The following is a 25,861-nucleotide window of genomic DNA, read 5'->3' as shown; positions in this document are numbered from 1 at the left end:
GCGACTGGGAATGGAAATGCTAACCAAGTAAAAATAAGGGTGTCTAACGGGTGGGCCGGATTTGGTTGGGTAGGAAATATTTTGAATCGTACCGATTTGGAATCGGGCCGGTTACGGGTAAGGGGTTACCGGGCTTAACGGATTGGGGTTTATCCGGGTAAAATGAACTGTAAGGGTTACGGGTACAAGGGGCCGGGCCGGGTTAGTGTAATTTTTAATTATTTTTTTTTTTTGTATTTTGTATAACTATTGTAAGTTATATTAATATAAAGTAAAAATATAAAGAATACAATGAAGATGGGGAAAAATTGCACTTATAAATTGCAAGTGCTACATTTATTTCAAATTTCAAACTTACAAATCGAAAGGTTTACATCTAACAAGTAAATTAACGAAAAAAGAGTAAATTCAAAGGTTTTGCATTGTCTTAGTAAGTTCTTCATAATCAATATGAACTGATTGGCCTTCTTCTGGAGTGTTAAATTCAGATGGGTTACCATGTATTAATATATCTCCAAGTTCCTCATCTTCTGGGCTATTAACATCTTCACGTCCTTGATTTCTTCGCTCCGATCTAATCCAATCTCTGAAACATACTAAAACTTTCAAAGCACTGTTTCCCAATGAGTGACGGGTGTCTCCAAGTTGTTGTCTTGCTTGGCTAAATGCACTCTCTGATGCAACAGTTGAAATTGGCGCATTCAGCACGTCCCGAGCCATAGCGGAAAGAACGGGAAATTGCTTTCCATTCTCATGCCGCCATCCCATAGTAAAAATTCCTTTGTGCGAGGCTCTTTTTGCTTTTGCAAGTAGAATTGAAGTTCATCAATGTTCCTGCTACTGGTTTGAGTGTTAGAAAATGTAGAAAAAATATTAAAACTATCAAGGTCTTTATCATCATCTACAATAGTAGAAGTGGTACAATGCATAGTGGGATTAACATTGCCTACATTAAGAGCATCATCATCAATTATATTTGCATAATGATTATATAATTTTGTAAAGGATCATTTAGCTTGTTCATACAAACATACATATCTGGGGTTTCAGTTGGTCCAATCTCCATATAAGTATATAAAGCATCGATTAATTGGTAACAACCAGACATCTTAAGAGAAGGATTTAAAACAACACCAATTAAGTAAATCGGAGGAATTGGAAAGAAATAATTTTTGAATTTGCTTGCATTTTTTCAACAACATCCTTATATTTTTCTTTCTTCTTAAATTCAAAGAGTAGAAAAGAAATTTCAGCTATATGTACTAAAGTCATAGTAACAGTAGGGTAATATGCTCCAGAAAACTCAATAGTAGCTGTATAAAATTTATGTAAAAATTTAACAACATCATTAATGGTCTCCCAAGTAGTAGTTGTTAATATACAGTTTGGATCAGTACAATGCGCATTAACAACTTCAGTTATTGGGAATCTATATTTGTAGTAATATTTTAAAAATATATATGTATAATTCCATCTAGTAACAATTTCCTCTGGCATGAATCTGGGCTTAAGGTTATGCTCGGTACACTTATTCTTAAATTCCCTAATTCTAGATTGTCTATTATTTCCTTGAATAACATCAACTGCTCTTCTAACATGAGTAATCTCAGTTGAAAATAAATCAAGGCCACTTTTATCAATTAAATTATAAACATGACATGCACACCTAACATGAAAATTTCGTCAAGTGGTGGTTGCAAATGCAGTTTTAATATTGAAACTACGGCATTATTGTTAGAAGCATTATCAAAAGACATACACAATACTTTTTGCTTGAGATTATAAAATTCAACAACTTCGCAAATAGTAGTACTTATAAACACAGCAGTATGACTCTGATCTTCATCATATTTAAAAGCGATAATACATTTTTGCATATAATAATTATCATTTATCCAATGACATGTAATTGTCAAATAATCATTTTCATTAACAGCATGGCCAATATCAGAAGTTAGAGAAACTCTACAAGGAAGGTGGCTAAACAAATAACGTATGTATGTTTGATATTGTCCATGAAGTCTAAAGATATCAGATCTACTAGTACTTCTAGGGATACCTTTAAATAAAGGATTAGAAATCCTTTGAATATACATAATAAGATATGATGAAGAAGCAAAAGAAAAAGGTAGACAATCCCAAGCAATCATTTTTGCTAACTCCTCACGATCCTTCATTTTATTATATTTCATAAGTCCTCCAGTAGTAGGGTTTAGAGTTGCTTGATTTCCATCTCCATCAGAGCCTCATTCTATAGGATGCTCAATTCTCATAGTCTACTAAGTACCCCAGTCCCCCCCTAATTGTCATCCAGTCTAATGTTTAAAATCATCATTACAAAGTTTGCATTTAACTCTATCAGTACCTTCTATTTCGTCAAAAAAATTCCAAACCTTACTTCTTTTTCTCCGATTAGTAATCGGGGCCACAGGTGGTCTATTACTAGCACCATGACCACCACCCCTGCTACCATCTCCAACACTACTATGTGTAAGTGGTATCTCATCTTCCATTTCTAATTCATTATCTTCTATACCGAAAACTTCCGGTAATTGTTCATAATCTATATTATTATCAGGTAATGTTTCAGGAATATGTGTAGAGTCATTTAAATTACTACCAGATGATGAAGCAGAAGTACTACCTCTTTTTTATTTCCCCGATTAGTAACCTTATTACAAATTCTTTTTGCAGCATTAAACATATTGTGAAAATTTAACTACTAGCAAAAATTAAATATGCATATAAAATAGTAAATAAGAGAAAGAGTTGGAGGGAGTGCACTGAATTCGGCAATAAATTAAACACTTGATGATTTCGCAACTCCAATATTACCACGAAGAAACGTCAGTTGTTCAAACTCAAACTTCAAACTTCAAATAATAAATAATACGATAAATGAAATTCCAAAAAAAAATAAGAGCCAAATACTTTATTGCACTGTAGGTGAAGAATGACAGAATGATAATTGAGAATATGAGTTTGAGAAATGAGAGATGAGTGAAGAAATGAAGAAGAGGAAGGGTGTATTTATAGGTTTTCAAAGGGCTAATTAGGTAATTATAAAAGGTGTTAGTTTTTTTAAAAAAAAGGCCCAAAAATGGGCTATTTGTGCAAAACTGACATTGGGCAACGCCCCCAAGGGCCAGCAGACTATTGCCAACGGTCAGAAAGTCAGGCATAATTAAAAAAAATTGAAAGTAGTCGTAATATCGGTCTGGGCCGGGCCGGTTAACCGGATCTATAGTAAATATTGTTGATCGGGTTTGACCGGTCCGGTTAACCGGTGGAATTTAAGTGATCGGACCAACCCCCCTTACCCTATTAACCCAGCTCACCCGACCCCCTTTGTACCGGTCCGGGCCGATTCCGGTTTCAACCGGTCTGGGCCGGTCCGAAAGCGGGTTGACCCAGCCCATTAGACACCTTTAAGTAAAAATGCCAATCTTTCTTGTCACTCTACATCGTCATTGATATAAGCTTGTTTTGCTAAATTTCTTTTTGTCAAAAGTATTTTTTTTTCAAAGTTAAAGTGTTTGACCAAATTATAAAAGGAAAAAGGTATTTTTGAGTAGAAGCAAAAGCAATTTTTAAGAAGCAAAAAAAAACTAACTTCTCCCAAAAGCATTTTTTTAAAAAGCTTGATCAAACACTGATTGTTGCTCAAACCATGTTTTTCAAATTGATTAGCCAAATACAAATTAATTCTCGCCAAAAATACTTTTTAGAAAAGTGTTTTACTTTTGGAAAAAACACTTTTCAAAATAAGCTAATTTTATAAACACGGCCAAAGAGGCTATTCAGTCACAAAGAGAAGCAGGAATCTCAGAAGTGGTGGGAGAGTGTGACATTTATAATTCTAATTACCAACTCGTGATTACATTATATTTGTTATGCAACGCCTTCCTTATGTTCTTTGGAAGGGCAACGTAAGGCTAAGCAACCGATGTTAGTGCGGTTGTTGTCCGCCAATGAGGTCCTCTCCGCATGCTAGATTAGATTGTCAGTGCCGTGCGGGAAAACCAATGTCAGGAGCAATTGCGAAAGCTGAGAGAGAATTGGGTTTTAAATGATGATGATGATTTTATTGATGAATGAAATGCTGATTACAAAAGATGCGGTGTCGAGGGGGAGAGACACCAGTACAGAAAATTGCTTGCTTGAAAAAGTTTGATTGTTTGATCCCCCCTAATAATACTTAAAAAAAAATAAACCAAAGTTACATGACTAGTCCTAATAAAGCTGTAGAAGCACACTGAATGAAAATGATGTAAACTAGCCTATAATTACAATGAAAATGACTTAGTTTATTACAATGTAGAACCAAGTCCGATGGTTGCAACTTTGTCTTGCGGGTCAGGGTCTGCGCGCGCGGTGTTGTGGGCACGCGCGACACTTGCTGTGTTGGCCTGAGGCTGGGCGCTGGTGCTTGGCATCAAGGTCTGTGCGTGAGGCGCTGCTGGAATGGGCCTGCAGCTGGGCGGTGGCGAGGCATCAGGATCTGCGCGCGTGGCATTGTCAGGGCGCGCGGCGCTGTTGTCATTGGCCAGCCACTGGGCGCTGGCGAGAGGCATCGGTAGGGCGACAGAGGCGCATGCGCGCTTGTCACTTGGCGCAGCCAAGACCACGGGGCCGACCATGGCGCTAGGCATTGTGAGACTTGCTAGGCCGCCATGGGGCGTGGCCAAGGGGTCATGGGGCGTGTCTGGAAAGCAGCCATGACATTCTCCCCCTACCTGAGTTGGCGCTGTCCTCGGAGCCTTATGATGATGATGATGATGATGCTTCTGGTGGTTGTTGGATGGGAGGTCTGTGCCCCTCTGTTCTGTGAGCTTGCTGTTATAGCGACGCAATGATTTCATGCGGCTGACATGGAAGACTGGATGGATCTTCCACCAGGATGGAGTTTTCACCTGGTATGTGGACTTCCCAATGCGTTTTTCGATGGGCAGGGGCCCGATGTATTTTTGTTGCAGGCGAGGGTCATGGGTCCTCTCTACAAACAAGTATCGTTTTGGGATGCATCTCATTACTTTGTCCCCTGCTTGATGTTGGGCAAAACAAAGCTTTTGTTCGGTGAACCTTTTTGCCCGCTCTTGGGCTTTGCTAAGATAGCTCTGCACTATCCCTATGTTGCGCTCCCATTCGCTCGAGAAGTTGGCAGCTCGAGGAGATTTCGGCAAGGTTGATGCATTCACCGTTTGCGGGAGAAGCGGTCGCTATCCGGTAATAATTTCAAAAGGGCTTTTGTTTGTATGATGGCTCTTTTGAGAATTGAAACACAGTTGAGCAGCATCCAAGAGCTTCACCCAATGCTTCTGTGATCCAGTTGCAAAGTTGCGGAGATATTCCTCCAGCATGTCATCGAACCGGTCTGTCTAACCATCCGATGGTGGATGGTGTCTGAGTTTTGACTCAATGTTGACCCAAAACACCTGAAGAGATGGGTCCAAAAGTTGCTAGTGAAGCGTGAGTCGCGCCTACTAACAATGTCTTTGGGCAGGCCCCAATGTTTGACAATGTGCGAGAAGAAGAGTCAAGCTGTATCTTCTGCTAATCCATTTTACGAGGCTGCTATGAAGGTTGCATAGATTGAAAACTGATCTATGACAACCATGATGGATGCAAGATTACCGACTTGGGGCAATCCCGTGATGAATCTGAGGGAAAGATTTTCCCATGGTCTCTAAGGGACATGTAATGGCTACAAGGGTCCCTTCTATGATGAGTGATCCGACTTGTCCTTGTGGCATGGCTGACAAGTCTTCACACGCTGAGGAGCGTCACCAGTATTTTGAGGCCGATGACATGATGGATGATTGTTGCTGCGAAGGGTAGCCGAAGCCAGGGGTTCATGTCTGTTGACTACCTTCTCCAACTGCATGGCTGAGATGTTTCCAGCGGCCATCTTTATGGGAAAGCATGGTATGGTGCAGGGTTTGGCCTCGTTTTCCCCCAACATCATGAGCATGTTGGCATATGGCACTGGTATGGTGTTGGTCTGCCTCATGAACTCCAAACCCACTATCATGTCGAAGTCATCTATGATTGCGATGCGCAGGTCGATGCTTCCTTTGTATGGGCCAAGTTTCACTGGGACATCTGTAGTTGTTCCACCCAATGCCTGGGGTGGCGAGTTGATGGCCTTGACGCGGCCTTTGCTCTTTTGCAAAACAAGACCGAGGCACTCTACTTGAGTTGAAGCCAAGTAGTTGTGGGTAGCACCTGTGTCTATCAATGCGTGAAGGGGCTTGCCGTTCACTTTCAATTCGACGAACATTAGGGTCCTCGCTTGTTTAGGAGGCCTCTCGTCCATCTTTTCCTTCCCTTTCTTGGTGATTGGGACTGAGATTTTCTTAGGGGGACGTGCACTGTTCCCCGCTAAGGCCTGTAGGATAGAGCCAACAATTGCATTGAAGGCGTCTACCTGGTCTGATTCTGATGTGTCTGATGCATCTGACTTGTCCTCGACAGTCTGATGAGCATTGACCTTTATGTTTGGGCATTCATTGTTCCAATGTGCCCCGCCGCAATGATGGCATTCTGAGGGAGTCTTTCTCCCCTGATTGTTGTTGATGGATGTAGCACTGTTGCTGCTGGAGGGAGGAGTCTTAGTTTTGGATGCACTCCGATCTCCCCCACTTTTGCTTGGGCCACAATTGCTAGGATGGTTCCCGTTGAATCCCCCTCGGACAGACGGCTGGGGCCTGTCGTTCTGAGTTCCCAAATGATAATCGCCAAGGCATTCTGCAGCTTGAATGGCCTTGGGCAGGGTGTCTACCCGTTGTCTCTGTAGTTCCATACGGGCATGAGGTTTCAAACCTTCTATGAATGTGAAGGGTTTGTCTTTGTCCCCCATGTCGCGTATGTTTAGCATGAGTGCGGAGAATTCGCGCACGTACTCCCGCACTGATCTGGTGTGGCGGAGCTCCCGTAGCTTTCTCCTTGGTTGTATTCCACATTTTCGGGGAAGAACTGCAGGCATAAGGCTGCCTTCAGCTCATTCCATGTCTGGAGAGTATCTTCACCGGCCTTGATGGCTTCGTATTTGACCCGCCACCAAAGCTTGGCATCGCCCTGAAGATACATGGCAGCAGTTGCTACCTTTTTGGATTCTTCCAAATGACCCATGGAATCGAAGTATTGTTCGATGTCGAAGATGAAGTTTTCCACTTCTTTAGCATCTCGGGATCCGTCGTATGGCTTTGGCTCCGGTATCTTAAGCTTTTGTGGAATGGGGGTGAGGTTTGTTGCACCCCTGATGTGGTTGTCGCCTCCTCGAAGCAGGCTCTGTAGGGCAGCATTGACAACATTGAGCTTGCCTGTCAAGTCGTCTATGGTTTGCTGCATGGCAGTTAATCTGTCTGCCTCTTGTTGCTGATGGGCTAAATCATCGGCACGCTCCTGTTGGAGGTCCTCAAATTTACCATGAATATTGGCAGTTTCAATGGCTGTCGTTTGTCGGTCGTCCTCAGAGTCACGACTGATGTTTGCAATGTCATTTTCCGCCTACCACATTCGGCGGTCCAGGTCGTCCAACCTTTGCACTAGGTTGTTGTTTTGATCAGGCACCGTATCCACGATGGGTCTTAATCGGTCAACCGTCTCTTATAGGGATGTTAGACACTCCCCATGATTCACCATGGTCAAAAATGGTGATGATGGTAAATGTGTTCCCTCGTCCGATGTCGAGCCTAGGCTCTGATATCAACTGTTACGCAACGCCTTCCTGATGTTCTTTGGAAGGGCAACGTAAGGTTAAGCAACCGATGTCAGTGCGATTGTTGTCCACCAATGAGGTCCCCTCCGCACGCTAGACTAGATTGTCAGTGTCGTGCGGGAAAACCAATGTCACGAGCAATTGCGGAAGCTGAGAGAGAATTGGGTTTTGAATGATGATGATGATTTTATTGATGAATGAAATGCTGATTACAAATAATGCGGTGTCGAGGGGGAGAAACACCAGTACAAAAAATTGCTTGCTTGAAAATGTTTGATTGTTTGATCCCACCTAATAATACTTAAAAAAAATAAACCAAAGTTACATGACTAGTCCTAATAAAGCTGTAGAAGCACACTGAATGAAAATGATGTAAACTAGCCTATAATTACAATGAAAAGGACATAGTTTATTACAATGTAGAACCAAGTCTGATGGCAGCAACTTTGTCTTGCGGGTCAGGGTCTGCGCGCGCAGTGCTGTGGGCGCGCGCGACACTTGTTGTGTTGGCCTGAGGCTGAGCGGTGGTGCTTGGCATCAGGGTCTGTGCGTGAGGCGCTGCTGGAATGGGCCTGCAGCTGGGCGCTGGCGAGGCATCAGGATCTGCGCGCGCAGCATTGTCAGGGCGCGCGACGCTGTTGTCATTGGCCAGCCACTGGGCACTAGCGAGAGGCATCGGTGGGGCGACAGAGGCGCATGCGCGCTTGTCACTTGGCGCAGCCAAGACCACGGGGCCGACCATGGCGCTAGGCATTGTGAAGCTTGCTAGGCCGCCATGGGGCGCGGCCAAGGGGTCATGGGGCGTGTCTGGAAAGCAGCCCATGACATTCTCCCCCACCTGAGTTGTCGCCGTCCTCGGAGCCTTATGATGATGATGATGATGATGATGATGATGATGGTGGTGGTGGTGGTGGTTGTTGGATGGGAGGTCTGCGCCCCTCTGTTCTTTGAGCTTGTTGTTGTAGCGACGCAATGATTTCATGCGGCTAACATGGAAGACTGGATGGATCTTCCACCAGAATGGAGTTTTCACCTGGTATATGGACTTCCCAATGCGTTTTTCGATGGGCAGGGGCCGATGTATTTTTGTTACAGGCGAGGGTCATGGGTCCTCTCTGCAAACAAGTATCGCTTTGGGATGCATAGCATTACTTTGTCCCCTGCTTGATGTTGGGCAAAACAAAGCTTTTGTTCGGTGAACCTTTTTGCCCGCTCTTGGGCTTTGCTGAGATAGCTCCGCACTATCCCCATGTTGCGCTCCCATTCGCTCGAGAAGTTGGCAGCTCGAAGAGATTTCGGCTAGGTTGATGCATTCACCGTTAGCGGGAGAAGCGGTTACTATCCGGTAATAATTTCAAAAGGGCTTTTGTTTGTATGATGGCTCTTTTGAGAATTGAAACACAGTTGAGCAGCATCCAAGAGCTTCACCCAATGCTTCTGTGATCCGGTTGCAAAGTTGCGGAGATATTCCTCCAGCATGTCATCGAACCAGTCTGTCTGACCATCCGATGGTGGATGGTGTCTGAGTTTTGACTCAATGTTGACCCAAAACACCTGAAGAGATGGGTCCAAAAGTTGCTAGTGAAGCGTGAGTCGCGCCTACTAACAATGTCTTTGGGCAGGCCCCAATGTTTGACAATGTGCGAGAAGAAGAGTCGAGTTGTATCTTCTGCTAATGCATTTTGCGGGGCTGCTATGAAGGTTGCATAGTTTGAAAACTGATCTATGACAACCATGATGGATGCAAGATTACCGACTTGGGGCAATCCCGTGATGAATCTGAGGGAAACAATTTCCCATGGTCTCTGAGGGACATGTAATGGCTGCAAGGGTCCCTTCTATGATGAGTGATCTGACTTGTCCTTGTGGCATGGCTGACAAGTCTTCACACGCTGAGGAGCGTCACCAGTCTTTTGAGGCCGATGACATGATGGATGATTGTTGCTGCGAAGGGTAGCTGGAACCAAGGGTTCATGTCTGTTGACTACCTTCTCCAACTGCATGGCTGAGATGTTTCCAGCGGCCATCTTTATGGGAAAGCATGGTAAGGTGTAGGGTTTGGCCCCGTTTTCCCCCAACATCATGAGCATGTTGGCATATGGCACTGGTATGGTGTTGGTCTGCCTCATGAACTCCAAACCCACTATCATGTCGAAGTCATCTATGATTGCGATGCGCAGGTCGATGCTTCCTTTGTATGGGCCAAGTTTCACTGGGACATCTGTAGTTGTTCCTCCCAATGCCTGGGGTGGCGAGTTGATGGCCTTGACGCGGCCTTTGCTCTTTTGCACAACAAGACCGAGGCGCTCTACTTGAGTTGAAGCCAAGTAGTTGTGGGTAGCACATGTGTCTATCAATGCGTGAAGGGGTTTGCCGTTCACTTTCAATTCGACGAACATTAGGGTCCTCGCTTGTTTAGGAGGCCTCTCGTCCATCTTTTCCTTCCCTTTCTTGGTGATTGGGACTGAGATTTTCTTAGGAGGACGTGCACTGGTCCCTGCTAAGGCCTATAGGATAAAGCCAACAATTGCATTGAAGGCGTCTACCTGGTCTGATTCTGATGTGTCTGATGCATCTGACTCGTCCTCGACAGTTTGATGAGCATTGACCTTTATGTTTGGGCATTCATTGTTCCAATGTGCCCCGCCGCAATGATGGCATTCTGAGGGAGGCTTTCTCCCCTGATTGTTGTTGATGGATGCAGCACTGTTGCTGCTGGAGGGAGGAGTCTTAGTTTTGGATGCACTCCGATCTCCCCCACTTTTGCTTGGGCCACCATTGCTAGGATGGTTCCCGTTGAATCCCCCTCGGACAGACAGCTGGGGCCTGTCGTTCTGAGTTCCCAAATGATAATCGCCAAAGCATTCTGCAGCTTGAATGGCCTTGGGCAGGGTGTCTACCCGTTGTCTCTGTAGTTCCATACGGGCATGAGGTTTCAAACCTTCTATGAATGTGAAGAGTTTGTCTTTGTCCCCCATGTCGCGTATGTTTAGCATGAGTGCGGAGAATTCGCGCACGTACTCCCGCACTGATCTGGTGTGGCGGAGCTCCCGTAGCTTTCTCCTTGGTTGTATTCCACATTTACGGGGAAGAACTGCAGGCGTAGTGTTGCCTTCAATTCATCCCATGTCTGGAGAGTATCTTCACCGGCCTTGATGGCTTCGTATTTGACCCGCCACCAAAGTTTGGCATCGCCCTGAAGATACATGGCAGCAGTTGCTACCTTTTTGGATTCTTCCAAATGGCCCACGGCATCGAAGTATTGTTCGATGTCGAAGATGAAGTTTTTCACTTCTTTAGCATCTCGGGATCCGTCGTATGGCTTTGGCTCCGGTATCTTAAGCTTTTGTGGAATGGGGGTGAGGTTTGTTGCACCCCTGATGTGGTTGTCGCCTCCTCGAAGCAGGCTCTGTAGGGCAGCATTGACAACATTGAGCTTGCCTATCAAGTCGTCTATGGTTTGCTGCATGGCAGTTAGTTTGTCTGCCTCTTGTTGCTGATGGGCTAAATCATCGGCACGCTCCTGTTGGAGGTCCTCAAATTTGCCATGAATAATGGCAGTTTCAATGGTTGTCGTTTGTCGGTCGTCCTCAGAGTCACGACTGATGTTTGCAATGTCATTTTCCGCCTGCCACATTCGGCGGTCCAGGTCGTCTAACCTTTGCACTAGGTTGTTGTTTTGATCGGGCACCGTATCCACGATGGGTCGTAATCGGTCAACCGTCTCTTCTAGGGATGCTAGACACTCCCCATGATTCACCATGGTCAGAAATGGTGATGATGGTAAATGTGTTCCCTCGTTCGATGTCGAGCCTAGGCTCTGATATCAACTGTTACGCAACGCCTTCCTGATGTTCTTTGGAAGGGCAACGTAAGGTTAAGCAACCGATGTCAGTGCGGTTGTTGTCCGCCAATGAGGTCCCCTCCGCACGTTAGACTAGATTGTCAGAGTCGTGCGGGAAAATCAATGTCACGAGCAATTGCGGAAGCTGAGAGAGAATTGGGTTTTGAATGATGATGATGATTTTATTGATGAATGAAATGCTGATTACAAAAGATGCGGTGTCGAGGGGGAGAGACACCAGTACAGAAAATTGCTTGCTTGAAAATGTTTGATTGTTTGATCCCACCTAATAATACTTAAAAAAAATAAACCAAAGTTACATGACTAGTCCTAATAAAGTTGTAGAAGCACACTGAATGAAAATGATGTAAACTAGCCTATAATTACAATGAAAAGGACTTAGTTTATTACAATGTAGAACCAAATCCGATGGCAACAACTTTGTCTTGCGGGTCAGGGTCTGCGTGCGCGTTGCTGTGGGCGCGCGTGACACTTGCTGTGTTGGCCTGAGGCTGGGCGCTGGTGCTTGGCATCGGGGTCTGTGCGCGAGGCGCTGCTGGAATGGGCCTGCAGCTGGGCGCTGGCGAGGCATCAGGATCTGCGCGCGCGGCATTGTCAGGGCGCGCGGCGCTGTTGTCATTGGCCAGCCACTGGGCGCTGGCGAGAGGCATCGGTGGGGCGACAGAGGCGCATGCGCGCTTGTCACTTGGCGCAGCCAAGACCACGGGGCCGACCATGGCGCTAGGCATTGTGAGGCTTGCTAGGCCGCCATGGGGCGCGGCCAAGGGGTCATGGGGCGTGTCTGGAAAGCAGCCCATGACAGTACCTATGCACGACATGACATTCATATGCATATGCATGATACTATAAGTATTTCATAATTTACAGAGCTATGCATAATGGACCAAACAGTACATTTCACAAGACAATAGCACGATATATTATTCTTCAAATATGAAATACAATATAAGGTCTATCAATAATTAGCTCCATAACTATGATGATGTGGACATTCAGACTTTTAACTGGAAACTTGTAAACTGCAAACTGCTGGGGTTCTTTGCACTCACTTGACATGCTTGGTAAACCACTCCAACATGTCCCGATGGGCTTCTTCAGCACTCTCCACAGCCTTCTTGTCTTCCACATCGTATCTCACAGTCCATCCGTGGGCGACACCAGGATAAATTTTCACAAAGTTGTCCACCTATTTTTACAGACCGAAACAATGCAACACACAGGATAAATCTAGAACTCTAGCTGTAATCTATGTTGCACCGTACTCTCCAAAATGTTGCCGCACCCATGTCGGATCCTCCAAAAATACACTACTTTTAGAGGATTCGACAGGCACTAGACAACATTTTCGGAGAATCCGAGCAACATAGGCTGTAATGCAATCTAAGAAATTCATTAAAGTAGTTATCTCTTATTTCAATACATCCCCTGAATAAACAGGAGAGTATTGTTATGCAGCTCCGTATTTCTGAAACAAAGACATCTTTAAATGACAGGAAGGCCCTAATGTCGCTTACCTCAGGTTTTGATGATAAAATCTCCTCAAACTGCTTAATAAGCTCAGGAGGAGACATTTTATCTATCTCAGCTCCTAAAATAGCTATTGGTGCCTTCACCTCTGTAAATAAATACATCATAAGTTCCGATGGATAGGAGGGGGAAAAAAAGATTCAAGGAAACAGGAAGAATCTAAAAGTGATGCAGTTCACTTTACTCACTAGAATTCAGAAAACATGCGATACCAAATATCACTTAGGACGTAGGAATATGCAAAAGCAATTGGTAGTAATTTTTCCTATAAGAACGGAATCTAGACATTGAACAAATTTAGGACAGTAATATAACTTGACCGAACAAGTCACCAATATTCTAGTGACATTTAGACATAAAATGTTTTGTCCCTAAGCAATGCACTTGTATAAAATCCAGAGTAAAAGCTCTATCTAATCACAAATGATTCTGGTAAAAAACAGTCGTACCCTTAATATCATCCACAGTGACAAATGATGGGTGCAATAACACTGCTGCTTGAATGTCGTCAGACTTAGCTAGTTGAACAACCACCTTGGCTGTTAAGGAAAGAGGAGATCAGGATCACAGACAACCACAAGAAATTAACCTATACATGCTAGTACCGGCGAGGATGAATAATCCAAAAAGAGAAAATTGAACAACTTACCACCCCAACAAAACCCTGCAGCTCCAATTGCAGATATGCCTTTATCTTTTAAAGCTGCAACAACCTGCTTTGCATCTTCAAATCCTTTGTCCTAACAGAACAAAGCAAAAAATGAATAAAACGGTGGTGAGCCTGATACTATGGATGTCGCACAATGATAGTCCCAAAGTGACAAAGTTAATGAATGGAAAACTGTGATAATGATGGCATGGCCTCCTTTTACTCTCGATGCAAACAGATGGCAATATTATTGTAAACGCTTGGGCTTAACTCAACCCCAAAAGCTAGCTCTTGAGGGGAGGATTTCCCAAGTCCATATAAGGAGATCACCGACCCATTCCCCAACCAATGCGGGACTCTAAACCACTCTAACACGCCCTCGCACGCCCAGACCATCAACTAGAGCATGGACAATATATCATAGGGTCCCAAACGGCAACGAACTTGGCTATGATACCATGTAAAGATATGGCACTTGGGCCTAACTCAACTCCAAAAGAAATCAGTCAGAATGCATACTACTCCATGTGATTGTATCCAGACTGATAAAGGCTTCTCCGTATTTTCAGGATTATAAGGATCCCCATAAAGAAAATCAGGAACCACAACATAGTATCCCACAGCTGCAACTTTGTCAGCAAGCTTCCTACATACCAGCAGTTAAGCTTTGGAATCAGCCCAAGATAAAACATAAACTTTTTGCAGCTTAATTACTGGAAAAAATGCAAAAAATGGTCACCCCAACTTCTTCCCTTGAAATGTAAACAAAAAGATACACAGATAAGATAAATGAATCTCCTGAAATCTGTGATTAAGGAGCAAAAACTGAAGTCGTCAACAATATAGAAACACCCTAGAGAATTGACTTCTGTTTCTTTTTTTAAACGAGTATTGCTGTGTCTAGGGAGCAAAAACTGAAGTCGTCAACAATATAGAAACACCCTAGAGAATTGACTTCTGTTTCTTTTTTAAAATAGTTGTGGTTGTATATGCTAAGAAAGCAATAACTGAAGTTGTTGATACTTGACAACAGAGAAACATACTAGAGAATACATATGGTGCAAGCATAAGTACATAAGTACAGAAAGTATTTAGAAGGTATTTGACAACTCCAAGCTGAAATTGAGAAGCAGCACATACCTCAGGTTTGGTGCTTCATAACCTGCAAAGTATTCGTAACATAAGTTCTGTCTTCCAATATAAATAACAACACTAATCCTCAAACCATAATAAACTCCCTTTTGACCGAAAAGAGTAATAGTTTTACATTACCAAGGGTGAAAAACATAATTTTCTTCCTTAAGTGTTTGACATAAGAGTTGAGTACCAAGGTTCAAAACATCTAACTTCATCTGGCATTTGAAATGAGATTAAGATACTTAACAACGAACACACAAGATCACAACTCTTAGAATGAAAATATTTTAAGAAAGATCTATGTAACTTCCAAGATAGTAAAAGCTTCAATGATTTAACGGACTAATAATGAAATAGTGTCCCATAAAATGGACTGAGGTAATAACAATTAGATATCATTATCCATCTTTAAACTTACAAATTTCATCAAAACATTATCTAATTTGCTAACATTATTTATCAATTTCTAAAAAAAGTTGTTTCAGAAGTATTTTCCAAAAAATATGTTTACTTTCGGAAATCTCCGTCGTACCAAATTGATCAATAGATTAGTCAATCTTGGTGATAAAATAGGAAGAAAGAGAAAATTGAGAAGAAGCAAGTTGCCAAAAGTTCATGAATAAGAACAGACAATAAAGGGTTAAAAGGGTAAGTACCAAAAATGTCGGAGACGAGGAGGATGGCGTGTTTGGAATTGGAAGAAGCAGAGACGTAGGTTTTGAGACCCCCAAATTCTAACACTGACCCAACACCGCTACTTGAGCTCAAAGTTGGTGGGTTCTCACAGCACTGAGGCCCTGACATCTTTGTGACTGATAGAGAGAGAGAGAGAGAAGTTGTCCAAAAACCAAAGATTTGCTCCTTAATAACAGTCACTGGTCACTGGTCACTGGTCACTGGTCAGAGGTCGAGTAGTGCGTTTGAGAAATGAGAAAGAAACAAGCGTCCTATTGTAATGTATTCTGGACCCGGAGTGGGAGGGTTGATTGTGCGGTTTAGCTATACTTTACGTCTATACCATTTTCTATGGACAGAATTCCAGATACGCCCATTTGAATTCAATTTCATTTCCACTTTTGTTGAAAATTAATAGTGCCACTTTATGTGTGAGGGTCAAATGCTTAATTTTTTTTTTTTTGTATAGACTCTTTAAGCTATTTGAAATAAAATTTATATAGTATTTTAAAATTATATTAAAAATAGTAATATAAGTCAATAACACTTGATAATTAAAAATATATAAAAATACTTACTTAAGAAAAGCATAGTAAAAGGAATCTTTGTAACTTCTCAAATAGTAATTTGGAATAAAAAGATTATGAAAAGAGAGCAGACACAGGATAATTGCAACAAAAACAAAAATTGATATGCAAAATTTAAATTTCCAAACTCACAAATCTTTCAAATATTCAAATTTAGTATTTCGAGTTTATAAGAAATTTGAAAAGTTGAGTTTAAAATTTATCCCAAAAATTGCTTCATCTTTGCAAAACTAATCGTATCAAATACTTTTCCAGAAATTCAAAAATAAACTCATCTTTGAAAACACTAATACAAGACCACCCATTAGCAAAAACATCTCAGACGAACAATTTTTCAAATTAAATTTAAACTTGCGCCTGGCAAAGAACTCTGGTCTCATTTGTTTGCAATTAATGGAGGTCTGAATCTTAATCATTCAGATCTAAGACATTAAGTTCGTTTGTTTTTAAAGTTTGAATCTTAATTATTCATATCTTAATCATTAAGTGTGTTTGTTTGTTTTTTTTACTTCACAACCACTTAATGGGTCTGAATAGGTCTGTATGATTAAAATCTATAACAGAGACTTAATTTCATTAAGATGCTATCACATATTCATTATTAATTGCCGCCACCGCCTACCATTATCAACTACCACCATGCCACTACCACCACCACCATCATAGTCAACCACCACCACCACCATCATCCTCAATCATAGTTGCCACCATTATCAACCATCCCCACCACTCTGACCACCATCATTCTCACCTACAATCAACACTTATCCACCTCAACTACCACAACCAATCACCCCATCACCATTAACAACCACAACTGGCACCACCCATCATTATAACCTACCACCGCCTTCCTCAATCACAAACCACCAACCGTCATTATTAACTATCACCACCCACCACTACCATCCTCAATCATAATCGACATCACTACCAATCACTACTAGCTACTAGCATGAACCATCATCATCAACCAAAACTACCAGCAACCACCGCCTCTAATCGGCATTCACCCGTTAGCCATTACCGTCTACAACTATCATATTTTAAAAAACTATATATTTTATTGATAGAATATTAGATTAGTTAGTATTTCATTTGAATTTTATGTTTATTATTTTTCAAATAAAGATAAATTTTATGCATTCAGATGTTAGAAATCAAACAATCTTACTTTTTAGTATTCTGATCTTAATACACATCTTAATATATTTAGATGTGTATTCATATTCAGATGTCTTAATCTTAATGCACATCTTACTATTCAGATGTGTATTAAAATTCAGACGTCTTAATCTTAAAATTACAAATGAGGCCTACCACCTTACTAATTTGCCTTTACACTTTCCTTTTTCTTTTTTTCTTTATTCAAACATAAGGAATCGTGTTGCCATATTAAAATTTTCCTCTCACCAAAATACGAGTACAATCTTATACTAGAAAAAGGAAGACCGGAAGAGAGACAATTACAAACTACTACTACTAGTAATTAATAAATTAATGCGTATCATCACTCACCATTCTGTCATTTATGATAAATAATATTTTATTTGTTTCAGTTTATGTGAACATTTACCTCTCTATTTATAGGGAAAGAGTGACTTAGTTACCAAGTAAAATCCCTAAAATCTTTCTAAAATATAGACATTCACCTTAAATAAAACTTTATTTATAACACTCCCCTTGAATGTGTATTCAACAGATAATGTGCCTCATTAAAACTTTAATTAAAATAAATGGAGAAAAAATTCTAGAGAAGGAAAAAGAGTACAGATATTTAGAAATACGCCTTTTGGTTGCCTCGTTAAAAACCTTGCAAGGAAAACCCAGTGAGACAAAACCTTGTAAGGAAAAAAGAGTACAGCGCGTATTAACTCCCCCTGATTAGAGCATCAATTCACATCATTGAGTCTTCGCATCCCAATCTTGTACACTAACTTCTTGAAGGTTGACGTCGGTAGAGATTTAGTGAAGAAATTGGTCATATTATCACTTTAACGAATCTGTTGCACATTGATATCACCATTCTTTTGAAGATCATGTGTGAAAAATAACTTTGGTGAAATGTACTTTGTCTTATCTCCTTTTATGAATTCTCCCTTCAATTGGGCTATGCATGCTGCATTATCTTTATACAAAATCGTGGGTAGTTTGTCACACTTCAAACCACATTTGTCTCGAATAAGATATATTACAGACCTCAACTACACACATTCTCGACCTGCTTCATGAATAGCAATTATCTCAGCATGATTAGATAAAGTAGCCACGATTGATTGCTTAGTCGATCGCCAAGATATGGCAGTGCCTCCATATGTAAACACATAGCCTGTTTGAGATCGAGTCTTGTGTGGGTCAGATAAATACCTAGCATCGACATAACCAACAAGATGGGGACTACAATTATTGTCATAAAAAAAACCATATTGGTAGTCTCTTTTAGATACCGCAATATGTATTTGATTCCATTCCAATGTCTTCTTGTAGGAGCAGAGCTATATCTTACTAAGACATTAATTGAAAAAGTTATGTCAGACCTTGTAGTATTAGCAAGATACATTAGTACACCAATTGCACTAAGATATGATACTTCAGGACCAAGTAGCTCCTCATTCTTCTCTTGAGGTCGGAATGGATCCTTATTCACATCAAGTGATCGAACAACCATCGAAGTACTTAATGGATGTACTCCATCCATATAAAACCGTTTCAATACCTTTTCTATGTAGGTAGATTGATGAACGAAAATTCCGTTTGCCAAATGTTCAATTCGCAAACTGAGACATAATTTTGTCTTTCCGAGATCTTTCATCTCGAATTCCTTCTTTAAATAATCAATTGCTTTTTAGAGTTCTATTGGAGTTCCAATAAGGTTTATGTCATCAACATATACGGCAAGTACAACAAATTCCGATGTTGTTTTCTTCATAAAAACACATGGGCAAATGACATCATTTATATAACCTTCCTTTAATAAATACCCATTAAAACGATTATACCACAATCGTCCTAATTACTTTAGATTGTACAAAGATCTTTACAATTTGACTGAAAATATTTTCCGAAACTTTGAATTATATGTGTTACGCATTTTAAATCCCTCGAAAATTTTCATGTATATCTCATTATCAAGTGAGCCATAAAGATAGGCAGTAACCACATCCATTAAATGCATGTCAAGCTTTTCATAGACATCAAACTAATAAGATAACGGAACGTTATAGCATCTATAACAGGTGAATATATCTCCTCATAATCGACACCAGTCCTTTGTGAAAATTCTTGTGCAACGAGGCGTGCCTTATATCTTTGTATCTCATTTTTCTCATTCCTCTTGTGTACAAAGACCCATTTAAATCCAACATGCTTAACACCATTACGTGTTTGGACTACAAGCCCAAAAACTTCACGTTTTGCAAGTGAATTCAACTCTGATTGGATTGCTTCTTGCCATTTTGGCCAATCATGTCTTTGTCGACAATCTCCAATAGATTGAGGTTCAATATCCTCACTATTTTGCATAATTCTAGATGCAACATTATATGCAAATACATAATCCACCAATATATCTAATTGATTCAAATCTGTTTCAATATCGATTGAATTTATTGATAGTTCCTTATTTTCTTGAGTCTTAGGCTCAGTGATTTTCTCATGAATTTCAGGATTGGTTAAATCGTGGATTTCTTCAAGAGACTCTTTCATAGTGTCATCCTGATTATTTGTTTTCCTTTTTCTAGGATTTCAATCCTTAGAACCCAATGGCCTGCTACGTTTTAGGCGTGCTTTTGACTCATTAGCTATGACACTAGAAGATTGTCCACCAAGAACATTAATACGGATTGGAACATTTTCTGCAGGGATATGTGATTTTATTATCCTTTTCAGATTCGTAAATGCGTCTGACATTTGATTGGCTATTCTCTGCAAATGGATAATCTTTTGCACCTCTTTTTTACAAATAATGGCACGTGGATCAAGATGAGATAATGGTGGATTTTTTCACAAAATTTACTGTTTGGTTTCACCAATTTCTCCCCCTAACTTTGGGAAAAGTGTCTCATCAAATCAACAATATGCAAATCGAGCAGTGAATAAATCTCCCGTTAATGTTTCGAGGTAGCGAATAATGGAGGGCGATTCAAACCCAACATATATTTCTAACCTTCTTTGGGGACCCATTTTGGTGCGATATGGCGGTTCTACAGGCACATATACTGCGCATCTAAAAATTATTAAATAGGATATATTAGGTTCATGACCCAAAATTAATTGCAACGGGGAATATTTATGATAATTTGTCGCCCTGAGATGAATTAGCATTGCTGCATGCAAAATGGCATGACCCGAAACAGAAATGGGTAATCTCGTTTTCATGAGTAATGGTCTTACTATCAATTGCAGATGTTTAATCAAAGACTCTGCAAGGCCATTTTGAGTGTGAACATGAGCTACATGATGTTCCACTTTTATTCCAATTGATAAGCAATAATCATTAAATGTTTGGGATGAGAACTCAGCTACATTATCAAGTCTAATAGGCTTAATTGGATTATCGGGGAATTGCGCCAGTAATCGAATTATTTGTGCCATTAGTTTTGCAAAAGCGAGGTTGTGAGATGACAACAGGCACACATGAGATCATCTAGAAGATGCATCTATTAAGACCATAAAATATCTAAACGACCCAATAGGTGGGTAAATAGGTCCACAAATGTCCTCTTGTATATGTTCCAAAAACACATGGGACTCAATCCCAACCTTTGTTGGTGATGGTCTAATAATTAATTTGCATCGATAGCAAAAAGTGCAAGAAAATTTATTACTTAAAAGAATCTTTAAATTCTTTAATGGAAGCCCATTTGAGTTTTTTATAATTCATCTCATCATAATTGATCCAGGGTGTCCCAATCGATCATGCCAAAGTATAAAAGTATTGTGATAGAATATAAGTGTCACGACCCAAACCGATGGGCCTCAACGGGTATCCGAGGCCTACCTATCAAACACCTCTAACCATGCGTCTAAGATATAAACCTGAATAACATCTGCTGAATTACGAGAATAATGTACATGAAGGAAATCTGCCCAAAAAGGCATACATACATATACGTGCAACGTACGTAAGCCGAGCCGACAAGGCTGCTATAGACAACTACATACCTCAAAACTGAAAGTCGACAAGGCCACATACTATCCAACTAGACATACTGTCTACAGACCTCTAATAGAAATATAACTATACAAAGACGGGACTGAGCCACGTCATACCCATATATATATATATATATATATATATATATATATATATATATATACACACACAAACATATCGTACCAAAATCAAAAGCAGCTCCGGATCAAGTGGAGCACGCCAACTCTCGATGATCAAGGATCCTAAGAAGGGGGATCGTCAGCTTGTCTACCTGCACCTGCGGGCATGAAATGCAGGCCCTGAAAAATAGGGCGTCAGTACGAATAATGTACTGAGTATGTAAGGCATGAAAATCAGTACATAAGAGACATAGATGAAACATGGAACAAGGAATTCTGCATGTAAGTATAAATAACTTTGCAAATCCTAAAATAGTTACAACATCATGCACGTGCGTGTAAATATCTATCACGACCCTAGACCCGGATCCGGTCGTGATGGCGCCTCTCGCGAAGACAAGGCCAGCCAACTATTCCCAATTCGATGTTAAACAGATCAGGTGGTGGTGCATATATAACGTCGTAACCTTTTTTCCATATCCCATATACATATATATATATATATATATATAAATCCATGTATATAACGACATCTGGTCATGGGTCAATGTACATATATAAATGAATGAAATGCATGAAAAATATGTAATAATCTCAATATTCCTTCCGGATAAACTTTTTCAAATGCGTATTATTTTGAGACCCATGAACAGAAGATATAACAATGTGTCACATGGGGAATCAAGAACAAAGAGACCCCTAGTATTTCTATGAATAGAGTCGTTTATGAAAATTGTGCGTTTGCTTGTTTCTTCTGTATAACTTGGACCATACCAAAAAGAAAGAAGGGATGGCCTTAACATACCTGGAGTAGGAAAAACTCCGTATAATATTCTTGGCGAAGATTGCACCGTACTCTTTTATAAACGCAAATTTTTGATGGAATTACGCTTCTGTTTTGAATTATTTGAACGAAATGAAGCTTCTGCTTCTGTGAAGTATTTTGAATGAAAAATGAAGCTTTTGTTCTCTGAAGTATCTTGATTTAGAAAGAATGGAATATATCTCTTGGTTTATAATTCTTAACGTTTTTTTGGTTCTTCTTTTGTCCAAAATGGAATGTACAAGGTTTTATATTAAACCTTACTTGAATGATTTAATTGTCCCAAGATAAGATACCTATACATGGAATGACTTAAGAGTCATTTCTTTACTTGTGACCTTCTGCCACGTTACCTTTCTTAGGGGTTGGGGGAGGGGGGTTAATCTTATCTCATTTTTTTAATAATTAATTAGGTAATGTCCCGCTACTCGATAATTAACCAATTATCCGTATAATTAAAAATTATCTCAATTTACTTAAAACTTATTTTTAACATATTTTATACATCATATTATCACGGTCATATGGTACCTTGTATGGTACTAGTCCATAAATATTGGATAGTATCGCTCGACCCGTATTTTATCCCAAATTGGCTACTTTTGTCACGACCCGACCGGTCGTTTTGAGCTTTTGTACTTTGATTGCCAGTTCTCGGGCATGATTTACCCCGTATGATGTATTATGACTGATGTAGATCGATGTTTTTGGTTTTCAGGAAAATCAGAGGGAATTTAAAAGAACAGTCTCAGATAAAAGCTTTGAATTTGAAAGGTCTGACCAAGAGTTAACTTGTTTGTATATGATCTCGAATCGGAATTTTTATGATTTGGTTAGCTCAGTTAGGTGATTTATGACTTAAGAGCGCGATCGGAATGCATTTTGGAAGTTCGTGAAAAGATTTGGCTCGAATTGGCAAAGTTAGTATTTTGGCGAATTCCGGTTGATAGGTGAGATTTTGATCCAAGGGTCAGAATGGAATTCCGAGAGTTGTTGTAGCTTCGTTATGTCATTTGTGATGTGTGTGCAAAATTTCATGTTATTCGGATATCGTTTGGTCGGGTTTTTGATCGAAAGTGTATTTCAGAAGTTTTTGGAAACTTAGGCTTGAATTCGATGAGTTTTGGGTAATTTGATGTTGTTTGAGGTGTTTTGATGATTGGAACAAGTTTGAACGATGTTATGAATTATGTTGGCATGTTTGGTCGAGGTCCCATGAGGCTAGGATAAGTTTTGGAAGAGTTTTTGGAAGATTTTTGTCGTTTTGAGCATAAGCATGTAATAATCCAAAGGTCCATTTTTAGTTCTAGAGATCGAAATTTGATTTTGAGACTTCCAAAATTTTGATAATGAATTATAGGAGTGATCTGGAAAGTTTGGCTAATTTCATCAAGTCGCGATTGGGTTTTTGACGCGAATCATGAGTTAATTGTTTAACGAGCGAAATGGATATCGCACTGAGCAAACGAGCTCCGAATTGAGTTTCGATTGAAGGACTATGTTCGTATCATTATTTTTGACTTATAGGAATAAGAATCATCGAATTCCGAGTTCGTATGGTGGAGTTAGAGCCTTTTTAGTGAAGATAAATATTGCTGGTGCAGCAGGATCTGGTGCACACCTTTAGCGACCAGATTTTTCACTTTTAGCGACGGGAATGGCTCTTTTAGCGACCAGAATATGTTTATTAAAGCTGTTGCATTTTTCTGCTCATTTTGACCTTTTTTTTGGTGAAAGAACACGGCTTAGGGCGATTTTTGAGCAAGAAATCATGGGAAATCTTGAGGTAAGTCACTTGTGATCATTTCTACTCCATAATATTGAATTATCATCGAATAATCCGACTAGATTACATGTTTTTAAGGTGTAAATTGGGGATTTGGACTTAGGGATTTGAAAATAAGATTTGAAGATTTGGAGGCCGAATTGTTATCGGAATTTAGTAATTTTGGTATAGTTGGACTCGTGGTTGAATGGGTTGTCGGATTTTGTGAGTTTCGTCGAATTCCGAAGCGTGGTCCCGGGGGTCGGGTTTGAGAAATTTCAGGATTTTGATGTTAAATTGGATATTTTCGAGTGGGCTTCGCTCCCTTAGCATATTTTAATGATTATGTACTGATTGTGGCTAGATTTGGAGCATCCGGAGGTTGATTCGTGCGGGCGAGGCATCACGGCATAGATTTTGGACCGGATCGAGGTAAGTAATGATTGTAAATACTGTCCTGAGGGTTTGAAACCCCAGATTATACGTCGTTGTGTTACTTTGAGGTGACTTGCACGCTGGATGACGAGCGTGGGGTAGAGCACCACTGGGGATTGTGACCTAGTCCATCCCGAACGAATATTTTAATGCGTATTCGATAGTTAATTGTTTGACATTATTATATTTTTGGGTTGTATGCCATGTTTGGGGCCTTGTGCCGACTTGTTGAGACCCTTAGGAGCATTTTTACTATCTTTCCTCACTCTATTTGTTGAAAGAATATTCTCAGTCATGTTTTACCTGTTTATTGCTCAAATCTGGCTTTATCACTATATTCTTAACATGTGGAAATTGTTTTGGGCCGAGTTCCCTGTTTTACTGAGATAGACCGAGGGTCTGATTGTGATATTGATGACTGAGATAGACTGAGAGTCTGATGGTGAGGTTAATGACTGAGAGAGGCCGAGGGCCTAGTTGTGAGGATTATATATCTATGGATCGGGTTGCATGCCGCAGCAATGTATATATATATGTATATGGATCGGGCTGCACGCCGCAGCAATATAGCGCTTGGGCTGTAGGAGCCCCTCCGGAGTCTGCACACCCCCAGTGAGCGCAGTTGATTATTTATATGGATCGGGCTGTGCGCCACAGCGATGCATGGATCGGGCTGCACGCGCGCAGCGATTACTTTAATTTCAGTTATTGTGAGAGATATATGGATCGGGCTGCATGCCGCATCAGTTACTATATGATACCAATTGAGCATGAATGTTGAGTGCGAGTACTGATTGGTAAGAGTTGAGTCACGAGTGACAGAGAGGCTAGCCCGAGGGGCGATAGATATATACATGAATATGAGTGATGTTTTTGCCTGAGAGGCCTGTTTATGGACTTATTGATTTCACTCCTCTTTAAAGTGAATTTCTATCGAATATGTTAATTTATCGACTGTTTTTACTCATCTTTATATTGAGCCTCTGTCGGAAAGTTGAACAAATGTTTTAAAACAACTTTTATTTAAACTGGGGTTTATGAGATGTTTAGAAATTAATCACTAATTTGGCATTGGTTATTTCCACTAAGATTTTTAAGTTATGAAGTGTTTATGATTACTGTTTTGCCCGAGGGGATGTTTTACAAACTATGTTTTGCCCGAGGGGCCGATTATGGCTTTAATCTCTATTATTATCTTAAATGGTATTGAACCCATACCGAAACTGCTGGAAAGTATTTCAAAATGATTTTTACTAAAAGCTGGATTTTAAAAGGGAAGATTGACTTCTATTATGATTTGAAAGCCTGTTGTGTTTATTGAGCCTAACGTGAATGTGGATTCATTGTTTCCTACTGCTCAGCCTTTATTTACTCTTATTACTTACTGGGTTGGAGTACTCATAT

At 40.5% G+C, this 25,861-nt stretch overlaps 1 protein-coding gene across 1 annotated transcript; it reads right to left on the bottom strand.

The window, feature by feature from the left end:
- Window positions 1-12,480: 12,480 nt before the first annotated feature.
- On the bottom strand, window positions 12,481-15,873 carry LOC107772612 (endo-1,3;1,4-beta-D-glucanase-like). The gene is made up of 7 exons (XM_075243942.1): window positions 15,555-15,873; window positions 14,902-14,923; window positions 14,281-14,407; window positions 13,762-13,852; window positions 13,562-13,651; window positions 13,100-13,200; window positions 12,481-12,771 (listed from the first exon to the last, which is right to left on the bottom strand). Exons 1-7 carry the CDS (start codon window positions 15,700-15,702, stop codon window positions 12,631-12,633), a joined length of 720 nt encoding a protein of 239 aa, XP_075100043.1. The 5' UTR covers window positions 15,703-15,873; the 3' UTR covers window positions 12,481-12,630.
- Window positions 15,874-25,861: the final 9,988 nt, after the last annotated feature.

The sequence above is a fragment of the Nicotiana tabacum genome, chromosome 22 (assembly GCF_000715075.1).
Source record: "Nicotiana tabacum cultivar K326 chromosome 22, ASM71507v2, whole genome shotgun sequence".
Classification (NCBI taxonomy): Eukaryota; Viridiplantae; Streptophyta; class Magnoliopsida; order Solanales; family Solanaceae; genus Nicotiana; species Nicotiana tabacum.
Note: the sequence above shows the minus strand (reverse complement) of the source record. Positions and strands in the feature narration are given on the sequence as shown.